Source organism: Lycium barbarum, chromosome 4 (genome assembly GCF_019175385.1).
Source record: "Lycium barbarum isolate Lr01 chromosome 4, ASM1917538v2, whole genome shotgun sequence".
Taxonomy (NCBI): domain Eukaryota; kingdom Viridiplantae; phylum Streptophyta; class Magnoliopsida; order Solanales; family Solanaceae; genus Lycium; species Lycium barbarum.
The window spans coordinates 8728821-8741257 of NC_083340.1; the positions used below are offsets into that span (position 1 = coordinate 8728821).

Here is a 12437-nt window from a genome sequence, read left to right on the forward strand (position 1 = left end):
CTACCAAATTCAAATCCATAATGTTTAAATTCGGGATCCATCTAGCATAATAGCTTGTTTGGTGAAACTTTCAAAATCTGCTTATTTTAAAAAGTATTTTTTAAAAATAAAAAAATAAATTTTTTGCAAAGTTATAATTGTGTTTGACTAATCAATTTCAAAAATACTTTTGGCAATATTAGAACGGTGTTTAGTGCACTAAGGTGACAGAAGTGTTTTTTGTGAAACGCCCTTTTAGTTAGCTTCTAAAAAAAACCTATGCTACTACGTGAAAACACTTATTTGTTTCTAAAAACTTGACCAAACACTTCTTGTCGTTAAAATAAGCACTTTGGGCTTCCCTGCGTGGCCAAATAGGCTATAGATGGTTTGATATCTAATCCTTTATTCACCATTGAATATTTTAACAAGATGTTTCAAAAGAAAAAATAACACAAAGACTTGAAAGAACTTTGAATGTTTTGGCAAATGAGAATCATGGAAGCTAGTTCTTTGTGTATATCTCAACATGTGTAAGCACTAATCTACTTTAGGTCTTTACAAAAGCTATTGTGCTTGGTTTACTTCTTTAATATATCCATATTTTTTTGCTATTTTTATTTTCAAGATAAAAAGTACAAATAATAATAACCTAAACTAAGGCCTAGCCGAAGAAAAATGAAGCATATAATGAAATGGGATCAAATTCAACACAAAATACAAGCCTCTGATCAAAGCAGCTTGATGCGTAGATCTAGTAAGGAATTTCTCTAGTTTTTTGCTCCATCGTCGTGGACTCTTCCAAGGTTTTCTCTTCATCCTAAAAAAGCCTTCAGGATTTCTGGATTGACTTGTGTCAACCTCTGAGAATATCTTTAAACAACTAAAAAAATGGGGCAGTCGCGGACTGCCTACATACTCCATTCGTCTATAGCTCAACGTTTTCAGTCTTTAATCTACAAATCTTCAGGTCCCTGAAAAATGTACACCACATAACCTTTTCATATTCCTTTACAAAAGATGAGAAAACAGGCATGGAAAATATAACAAGATTAGGTCTCCAGTTAAACTATATCATTAGCCACTGTGTGCACTGAGGCAGAGAGGAGACTTCTGAAGGTGTGATTTTGGTATCAGGCCTAATTGAGTGCATAATAGTGTTTAAAGGGTATATTTAAACAGTGTTTAAAGGGCAATTAAATAAAAAATATTAACTAGAGACCGACCTTGTCTGGGCAACGAGTTGAAACGTAGCCATTCGGTTGTTTTCCAAAACTTAAGTGGAAGTAACAGCTACGAAATAGAAGTGTTAAAAGCTATGTTGCTCAGACTCTGTAGAAATGTTGCCGGGTGTGTGTCGGATGCTCCAAAGATGGTGCAATTTTTGGAGGATCTGACATGGGTGCGACAACATTTTGGGAGATTCTAAGCAAACATAGGTTAAAAGTGTGCATAATTTAAGTAGAATGTATGTCTTGACATGAGATGGGCAATGTTCGTGAAAAGCAGTTTCTCGAAACTTATATACCTTCTAAAACATCAGGATCCTTCAAAGGAGCTGAGGAGATCTTGGTCAATCTCACCGAAAATATTCGGGCAGCAATCCCAAGTACCCATCTCCCTTGCCTCCCAGTAACCACCCGTATACCGGAAAGTCCCATCATCACCTTCTCTCTGAAACCATCGTGGTCTCCAACCATTCTCTTGTAATTTTCTGGACTGTAAGGACACAGAAAGTGCTTTTTTTAGACACATACAGAATAAAGATTCAAAAATTTATAATATTAGCTGAAAGCTTGCTATATGACAGTTTCAAGATTTTACGGAACTTGGGAGGAGGATTACAGGGCCTCAAACTCCCAAATCAATTAAAGTGAAGTACTCGATCCGTAAATTCAATATCATCTCTTAGAAAAAGTGTGCTGGAGATTTGATTGCATATAATGTAAGCCTAAATACATAATATACTGTCTACCAAACTCCGCTATCCAACTGTTTTCTGCATAATTATACTATACAAAATGCTAAAGCCTATTGATTGCTAAACTATTGCTTCCAGACAATAATGATTAAGAAGATTACAGGGTCCTAGTTGTTAAATATTAATGCTTTCTGCATGTTTCTCAACAAGTCATGTTGTGTCCACAGGAAATAGTTTCTCAGAGTAGAATTCAGAACAATTAAAAGTAACCTTAGTAGGTGAGCTTGTTTATACATTCTAGTTTCTGGCTGGCATTATACCGACTATAAAATCACCTAGGTGAAATCGATATAGTTCACCTTAGTAAGACGATGAATAAGAGATCAAAAGATCAGTACGAGATTCTGAAACTACATTGAAATAGATGCATTCTGAAGGATAAGTAATTCACTGGGAGGTATATAGGACCTGTATTTAAGAAGAAACCTAGGCCTGAGGATACAACTTTGTGATTCCACTGATAAGAGTGACAAATCCAATGAGATGGTCAGACACCCAAGAAGTTGAGTTATCAGATCGACAACTTTGAAGACTAAATAAGAATGATAAAGAGTCAAAAAAGAATGCGTACATCGAAAAAGATGAGGAGACTCAAGTGGAAGCAGACATACCATTCTCTGTCGTGTCTCTAACCGCAACTTCTCTGAATTTGCCTTGTCATATTCCCCATTCTCCAGATGTCGCTGATCGGGTCTAAGTCTTGAATCTGTAGGTGGGAGCTTCTCCTTTATTATCAAAACACGCAGATTAGACAAGCTATAAACGACAATTAGCTTAACATAAAGAGGAAGTTGATCATTCACGTGAAGATTTCATTTACACTCTGTCGTACCTTAAGTCCTGGTGTTAACTCATTCAGTGTAATAGCAAAAGAAGACAAGTTGTATCGAGTGAGATTTGGGGGTGGATTATTCCTTCTCCACAATAAGGATGAATCAGATGAATCCTTAGGCTTGCTGGCCCATTCTCCATTCACATAGTACATGCTCTCATTCCACTTTCCAAATAATGTTGCAACTTTCTTTCCGGAGACATCTTCAACAAATCCATGAACCTGTAGAGTCAGTTTGCATTTTGAATTATCCGGCCAATAATACAACAAAATTTAGATATATAGAAATAAGATGTTAAATTAATTATAGGATTTCTCCTCATTTACCTGATGAGGATTACGCTCGATAATAGATGGCTCTTTGAACTTGAGCTTGCATGAGTGCTGACGATTTCCACGTATATGCATTAACCCATGATGATCACAATATATCTTACCAAGGATAAGATTATAAATACTTGTCGTGACCTGAGGATATCAAAGTCTCAAATTAAACAAACAGAACATGAACTTCAATAGCAACCAAACTAGCTTGTAAACTGCTCATTGATCAGCGTGAGGTTCTCCTACCTTGCTCCACTGGAAGATCTCCCCATCGTCGAATTCTAAGGTTAGTGTTCCAACAGGATCAAGTTGAATTGATCTTCCCCAAAATTTTGACTTAAGATTACTGTCAGCCCAGAATTTCCATCCTCTACCTTCACAGTGACAGGCAATAAGTGTTGGGTGATGACTTACCTGTTTCAAGAATCGGCTAATTACTACCATAATATCAACTCATTGCAATCAGAGAGTTAGATAAGAAATTCCAGCTTCAACTTCCCCTGTTCCAAACTAATTCTTTCTTCAGTAAGATAAAACTACCAAGTGCGCCTATTGCTTTTTCATAGTAATTCACTTTGGTAGCAAAAGCTAAGAAAATGTAAGATGCTTTGTCGTCATCATTCTCTCATACGATGTTTATTTCTTTTATCATAAAAAAACTTTCCATAGAATAAGCTCCCTCAAGTTCTTAAGAAAAGAAGTTGACAAAAGTCGAATTGCAATGGAGTTACGTGACCGACCTAGCATGTTGAAAATATGTTGCACCCTTTAATCTCAACATGTTATGTCCAATCCGATCTATATGTAGGACTATTGGCACTACGATGAAGAAACATATACAGTTATTTAAGGCCAGCTCGTTGACTAGCAAACATAGAACTCACTTAGAAAAAAACTTCTCTCTTTATCAACAGTATCTTCAAAAAAAGATCCAGTATGGATTACGCGAAAATTGTTTGACCACAAACTAAGTTTATTGCAAGGGAAGTTGCATGCACAAATATAAACTTAGGACCTCTAGAATCAATTCAATAAATAACAGCCCTATATATTCTTGATAAAATACCTTCTCCGAGAAAAAGCGGACTCCTTTCTCGGGAAAATCAGCTTCATAAGTTTCCCCAAGCAAAGGATTGAAAGGTTTACAATGTCGGCCTTCAGTTGAAGCATAACCAGACACAGCAAAAGCAGCAACATTTAGAATTCTTAAAAGGCTGTTCCCCTGGAAGAGCAGGACAATTCGAATGATGATCAACATAAAGCACCATGTAAAATTGGAAAAAACCACTAATAAAGCCTGCTCCTTGGAGAGAAAGGAAGTTTATATAAACCTTTAGGGGGAAAGCTAGACACATAGAAGAATAAAAGCAACAGTCCTGCTTCAGCACAACGTACAAAGTGGAAAATTCGGCTCATACACGTAATATCAAGTTTAAACCTTAGCTGCCATTTGAAGACTAGTATATTATCTTAAAAAGATTAAAATTTGTGTTCTGAAACAATTATTCCAAAAAAGATGCATTCTGACATAAAAAAGAATATCTAGCAATTAAGAGTTAGCATCTTTGCAGTCAGAAGTATACAACCAGTGACTGCCCTAACAAAAGAAGTTTCACTAATTACAATTCCCTTTTTTTCCTTTTGATGGAATGATTAAGGGAGAGATAGCAGATAGACTTCTTCTGCACCTCTCAATAACTAAAACATTTATCTAATAGAAAAACTTAAAAGTTTTTGAAAGACCAAAAAGAGAAGCATACTTGTTTTTTTTTTTTTTTTTTTTTTTTTTTGATAAGGAGAGAAGCGTACTTATTTTGCTACTTGAATACGTGATGTGGCAAGTAACAAATTAGCTGTGAATACTATTCAAGCAATATCAACTTCATGTAATCACTAATTTAGAAGAGCCTGATAAGCAACTTCTCAAGAAAGCAAGAAGTTAAACACATATGCCTAGTCATGTTCTCATAGTAATAAGAGATGAAAGTAATAAAGTTTGTACCGATTTTCCATGTTCATATGCTCTATCTAAAAGATAGGAGTACTCTAAATCTTCAAAGCACTTCTGCAGGGATGAAATTGGCTCGTTGAAATACACTGGCAGGCAAACTCGTGTTAGATCCTTCCCGACATTGTCTTTGATCATAGACCAAAGACTAACCCCCTTCTCTTTTTCAACTGGATCTGGCAGCTTAGTTCTGCGTACAACTTGTGCATGTGCAGATGCATCAACGGTATTGTTTGCCATGTTGTCCACAACTACTGACCCGCCAGATATATGAAGTTCAGAGAAACATTCACTTGCGTCAAGATAGTTGGCTTCCTCTTCATCTGACGCTTCATCAAGCTCTTGTTTCTCAATATCATCAGGCGATTCAGTTGTACTCCATTCTGAAATTAAATGTACGAGGTCAAATGATGTGCATACACCCAACACTTCCACATAACAGTTTGTACCTTTTTGACTAAAAAAACATACATCTAGGAATTGAAAGGTTCTCGTCCCTTGTTGAGTTGTTTGACCAAAGGCTAACACAAGTTTTCCGGAGTAACGTACAGCTTTCAAATATTTTAAGATATTCAATGTATTATATTTAAGAGGCTAAGCTCCTTTAGACGAGAGAAATGTTTCTCATGGGCCATTGAGATAGAACCATATGGCTATATCAATTTAGGCCTATTATTACCGTTCTTTCGTAGTGCCTGTAACTGATTTAGCTGACCAATGATCATGAAAATATATTTGCGCAACTTTCATTTAACCATTCAAATAAAAAAACATTGACAAGGAATTGTGAAGATAGAGTTATCTTTTGATAAATAGATAAAAGCAGGCGCGACCTTGTAGTTCTCTGTGCAAGACAGATGGAAAGTGAAGTGGTAAATGGGCCAACTATTAGATTCTGCATGCAAACATCTGATGTCTCCGCCCCATAACGACTGATAATGTTTCAGCAAGGCCAACTTTTGTAATATTGCCTTGATACAATCAGGAAAAGGAATACCCTCAAAAATCTTATTTATATGACATTTATCCAATTTCAGAATGTTCCGAAATACGTGACATTAATCCACAAATAATATTACTCTACATAACTTTCACGCCTTTAAAGAAGTATTTGGGTAAGGTGATTAGATAGGACATGGCGCAGTTTTAGCTTAACGAGGACATAAGATTAGACTCTGTTGCTCAGACTCTCCAAAAATGACGCCGCACCTGTGTCGGATCCTTCAAAAATGCAGTACTTTTGAAGGATCCGACACGCACCAGCGTCCATTTTTTAAGAGTCCGAGTAACATAGACCTTAGATAGGAGGTTGTGGAGGACTAGGATTAGGGTAGAAGGCTAGCAGCTGTAGAACAACAGCTTATCCTTCCATACTAGTGGTCATAGTATCACTCTTGTAGTTCCCTGTCTTTCAATTTCTGTTACTATGTGCTGCTTCTTGTACTTTGGTATTCGTATTATTTTGTTGTAGCTATTGTTCCTTTTCAAAATGCTTTGACATGCTTCCTATAGTATATTGCCATGACTTTTTTTTTCGAACTGCTTTCATTTGCCACGACTTCTTTTTCGGAACTGCTTTATTTTACTTCTCCTTGAGCCAAGGGACTATCGGAAACAGCCTCTCTACCTCCCAAGTTAGGGGTGAGGCCTGCATACACTCTACCCTCCCCAAACCCCACTTGTGGAATTACACTGGATATGTTGCTGTAATTTTAAACTACAATCTTAACCCCTATGTTCGTCAAACAATGTCATATAACAGCTTTGAAAAGGGTGTATTTGAGCAGGAGAGTATGAGAAACAATTTAAAGAAGTTACTCTTGTTTGCAGCAACTAAAATTATGCAAAAATTCATAGGATCTTCCAGTTCTATTAATATACAAGATAAATTCAGCATCTTGAACATATTATGTGAGGGACAGCAACTGAAATATTTTAGTGATGCGTGGCAGAATTCCAGTACATCATCAACAAGAAAAACTTGGTGTAACCTGGAGCAAATAATTTGCTGAATCTCTAGCTCTTTACAACAACTACGAGGTCAGCATAATATAGTGAAACAGAGCTGATAGACAATGAGACCATAAATCAGAAAATATCAACAGAATTGAAATGCAACCAGAACCGAGTTTTTCCCCTCTAAGAATACTAGCATTTCAGCTGCAATATGCTTCAGAAAAGGGAATATTACTGGAAGATAACCTCAAAATTTTGCACTCATTCAAATTATAGTTCATCTAATATCATGGGCCTAGAAAGCACAATGTGCAACGATTTGTCAAAAGTTGAAGATACTTTTAAGGGAAAGATATTTTTGTTTCCTTGTTTTGCTTGCTTAATAGTACCTGTACAGGTAGAAGTAGATGAAGTATATGTATAACATACCGCTGTACTTGCCACGCCCTAAACTGGAGAATTGCTTCATCAGTTGGAATTCACCGTCATGAACCCCGGAAGCTTCACCTTCGATGTTAGCTGCCTTCAGAAGCAAAACTTATGCCATTTAGAGATAGTGGAGCTCATTTTTACAGCAATATGCAAATCATGGAAACAGAGTTAAAACATGCTACATGACTGCATCAAAATTGATATGGATCAGAGGTCCAGAAATAGTACTTTATTTATTCAACTCAAATATGAATCCAAGCAGATGAATAAACTCAGTATGACCAACCCAACTTATTCATCTTGCAAAGTGACCCCAGTGAAATCTTTCATAAGTTTTAAACTAAAGAAACACATAATTGACAAAGTTTCATGGAAATCTGTGTAAAAAGATAATGAAAACTCAGAGAGGCTATGGAATAGGGAACAGGTAGAGAACACTCGTTTGGGAGATACATCTGCCTGGCGCTTAACATAAAACACAACCAGACTATTTTAGTTTTAGATGAGTGTACATTGAACTTGTATATGTATACATAACAATAGAAACTGCCAATGAATCTTCTTCTCTTTCTTTATCTCTCAATAAAGAACACTGGTCGTCAATTACTAAAAGAAGATTTGCAGTAGTCTTTCAAATTTATTCTGAAGCAGTAAAGCAGGTCATACAAAATGAAGATGTTATTACAGACGAAGATGTAACAGAGTTGAAATAGGATGGTTGAAATGGAAAATTGCTACTGGGGTGTTATGTGATGGGATATCTCCTAAAGTTAATGGCACGTTTTACAAAAATAGTTATAAGATCAACAATGTTATATGGGAGTGAATGTTGGGCCGCTAAAGTCCAACATATTCACAAGATGAGTGTAGTAGAGACGAAGATGCTAAGAGGGATGTGCAGTAATACAAGATTAGATAGGATTAAAGATGATCACATTTGGCAGAAGGTACAGGTAGTACAGTTCGATGATAATTAGAGAGGAGGTCGCTGTGATGGTTTAATCAAGTTCTGCATGATAATTTGAGAGAAGGTAGCTTGAGATGTTTTAATCAAGTTCTGCTCTAGAGGACCAGTATATAGGCGTGAAGCCAAACTGAATCAAGTTATTAGAAGAGAATAAGGAAGACCTAAGATCACATGGAAAAAGAAGTCTCAAGGGACTCACAATCTCTTGGAATTCATACTGACCTAGCAAAAACTATGACATAACCAGGGCGAGGGGAGGGAGGCAATACTCCAATACCAATCAGTTGGGAATATGTTCTAGCGATATTTCGTAAGTTTACTTTAGGTTTTATGTTTTCTAGGAATTTTGAATTAGGATTTATATGCTAATAGACAATATAAAGGATTCCTACTAAGTTTTACTTTTATTTAGTATAGTATTGATCTAAAGTAAGTTTAAATTGAGCAACATGGTTAGTGGAGGTTCATATAGCCGACTCAACATGCTTAGACTTGAAGCGTATGTTGTTATTCCTAGTGAGTGGGAGCAACCCATTAATTGCAATTGGATTCATCTTGAGAAGACACAAACCTTATAAGAGCCATAGAGGAAACAAAAAGTAACAAAGCTAATATTAGAAGTCACAACAGCAATGTACATTTGAAACATTCGTTTCTGATGTGACCAGATAATCATTCTAAACATTACAATCTAAGCCACTAAGGATCTGAGTTCGCAGATGATCGAGAGAAAGCATAGTACCAAAGATGATGCACAAAGGACTTTCTCATGGCATTAAGCCTAGCTTTACCCAAAAGTAAGAGAGACTAATATTCCAGTAATATCAAATAAAATGGATTAAGCTATAGTCCTTATTAATTTGCATGCATGGTTCCATTTACTTCCATGTGTACATTATGAGGATAATGTAATAAAGTTACCTCCAACTGTCTTAACGTGTCCAGCAAATTGGAGCGCTCCTCACAAAGACTCTTAAGTTGTCCTTTAATTTCTGAAAACTCCGAGAGCATGATCTGCTCACAGTCCTTGACAAGTCCCTCACCAATGCCCTCATCAAGCAACCGTTTTTTCAATCTTTCAGTAGATATAGATACATCATTTTGCAAAAGGTTGAGATTATCATTCAAAGGTCTCAACTGAAGAAGATTTCTTGTTGATATCAAAGCTTCTATCCAGGCAGCCCGTTCTTTCTTTGAATTTGTCCTCAATTGAAGAGATTTGGTAGCTGTATATATGTAGAATCGCCTGTCATCAGACCTGCTCTCACGGAATGATGACACCTGTAAGGAATCCACCCAAACATCTCAAGGTTAATGGCAAAAGCATTTTTTACATTTGGTACGACGGAAATCATTTTCGGGAAAAAAAAAATCCTTGGAAATGTTTGGTCATTAAGTGAAAAATACTTTTGGTAAAAAAGAAAAGTATTAAGTAGAAAATAATACTATTAGCAAATCGAAGAGTGCTTTGGTGAAACTTTTTTGTGCTAAAGATTAGTAATAGTAGTTGAAGCAGGTAATATATAAAGTTAAAAGTCAAGTAAGTTTTATGGAAAATGACTTATGTCCATAATTGAAGGAAGTCATTTATCCTCAATTTGATGGAATGTATTTTCCTTTGTAAACATCTTCTATCAACCATATACAAAAATATAGATCAAAATATCTAGACAATGAAAGAAAATTCATTGTACTATCAATTTCTACTGCTCCAAATATAGGTCAAAGATATTTAGGCAATTAAAGAAAAGAGGTCACTGCTAGTCTATTACACAACTGGCAATGCCATTAAGAAGGCTACATATATCAAGACATATATATAACAACGCGTTAAGAAACTGGGATAATGATACATCAACAAGTACATCTAGAAACATCTGATGCAAGACAACCTAGAATAGATGGCATGAGAACTGACAGATCAAGACAGCAAAAACTATGACCAAACACAACTCCACTTATAACTCCAACTTCAAAATATCAAATAAAGTGAAAAATATTTGATCTTCATGGCCAAACGCCTACTAAACCTCTAGGAAAAAGGACAAAATACAAAGATGATAACTACTGGTAAACTAGAGAAATAATGAGTTAGAGAGAGAGAGAGAATTCACTATTCTTTTGGTTTTTTTAGCTACTACTCCTATTTTAATGAAGAAAAAGAACATAACTTTCAACCCCACTTCCCACAACCATTCATCTTGTAACAGCAAATAATGAAGGAAGACTTGTCAAACAGAAAGAATTTAAAAAAAAAAAAAAATACATCAAGGAAACAGCCAAGCGAAGATGACAAATGGATCACTTCCAAGTTCTATGACAAAAAAAATGAAGAAAAAAGTTCTGATTTTTCAAGGAAGAAAACACCCAAAAAAATCATTTATACAAAAAAGTGACAATGTTTGTCATAGTTTTTTCTTTTTACCATAAACGTAGGCCTATCCGAATAGAGCATTCTTTAGCCTATAACTCCACATTTTTTTGACCTGGTGATGTGACCCACTATAGATTAACAACCAGTCAAATTGCACGGTAAACTTTGCAGTAAAAACAAAGAACACCATTTCATAGACCATCGGACAATTAGAAAAAACGATAAAAAAAAATAGCTCGGATATCCAAACAAAATCTCAATAACACAACAGAACAGAGGGTAAAACAATCTGAAAACTTGTCTGATTTTAGAAAGTTTTATTCTTTGGACTAGTGCCCCAAAAACGATAAACATCCGTTTTTCCCTGCCAAAGTCAAACTTTGACCGCCCCTTTGAGATGTCCGAATTCAAATTGTATCACATAAATTAAACACGTACCTTGATATCAACATTGCCGGGGGATTTTCCATGTTTGCGACGACTATGGTTACTGGAAGGAATATTACCGATGAGTCTAACATCATCATCATCATTTCTACGATTCTTGGAATATGAAAGTATACCATTTCTTAAAGTAAACCAACGAGATCTCCAACCTTTATGATAATTAGTCCATTTATACAATATTCCAGCAACACCAGCAACATCAGATCCTACAACATTATTATTATTAAAATCAGATCTAGAATAAACTACAGCTGACCCTGTCCTTAACAACGTTGGCTCAGGTGATGAATGTTCTCTCATCTCTGATGGACTTTCTAATGTTATACAACACAGTGGATGCATTGCTCTAGCTACACGCATTTTGTATTTGATCAATTCAATTCAAGATCAAGAATCCACATTTGAAGTAAATTTACAAGAAATTTACATATATCTATACATGGATGTGGGGTTGTAGAGAAAGACCTGAAAATATGGGTTGGAACTTAAAGGAATATTCTTGAAGTTAGTGAAAAGAAAGAAAGAAAGAAGATTTGTAAAAAATTGAATCTTTATGGTAATAGTATAAAATAAATAGAGTTGTGGTGGGGAAGGTAGGGAAGTATATAATATTGATGAAAACAAGGGTATTAAGGTAGTGGTAAAATAGTCATTTCAAGTATTGACGCCATTGAAGTATACTCTCAAACAAAGAAAGAAAGAGAGATAGAATAATGTATTTATTCTTATATTTTGTATGTGGGTAAAAAAAAAAAGTGGTGGTTTTTTTATTATTACGGCGGAGCACGGTGGCCGGAGAAGATCAATGGTGGAGTGTGTAATGGAGAAGGAAGTGTTTGATGGGGTTTTTAAATGCTACTTTTATTACTCTTTTGTAATCATCTGTCTTGTCATAAAAATATTTTTTAGATGATGGATTCTTCTATTTATGATTACATTTTTTTTATTTTTTATTTTTTTTGCCGTTTCTTCACTCTGTAACAAATTAATAATGCAACCATTAAAGGCAATTTTTTACCTAACCAATAATTATAAGACGAATGCGCAGGATTGTTATACCAAAATGCTTTTAATAATTGTACTGTGCTCCAAAAATTATGAATCATAATAATAATAATTGTGGACTACCAATTAATT

At 35.4% G+C, this 12437-nt stretch overlaps 1 protein-coding gene across 2 annotated transcripts; it reads right to left on the reverse strand.

Annotated features, from left to right (window-relative positions):
* Positions 1-475: 475 nt before the first annotated feature.
* LOC132635099 (oxysterol-binding protein-related protein 2A-like) lies at positions 476-12188 on the reverse strand. 2 transcript variants are annotated; one of them, XM_060351330.1, is made up of 11 exons: positions 11292-12186; positions 9401-9760; positions 7510-7603; positions 5119-5507; positions 4183-4338; positions 3363-3530; positions 3120-3260; positions 2793-3014; positions 2572-2685; positions 1508-1698; positions 476-953 (listed from the first exon to the last, which is right to left on the reverse strand). In XM_060351330.1, the coding sequence occupies exons 1-10, from the start codon at positions 11658-11660 to the stop codon at positions 1519-1521; spliced, it is 2193 nt and encodes a 730-aa protein (XP_060207313.1). In that variant the 5' UTR covers positions 11661-12186; the 3' UTR covers positions 476-953; positions 1508-1518. The 2 variants fall into 2 exon arrangements, with proteins under 2 accessions (XP_060207313.1, XP_060207314.1); XM_060351331.1 differs by lacking the exon at positions 476-953 and adding an exon at positions 2369-2417 and having other exon boundaries at positions 1510-1698; positions 11292-12188.
* Between the last annotated feature and the right edge of the window lie 249 nt (positions 12189-12437).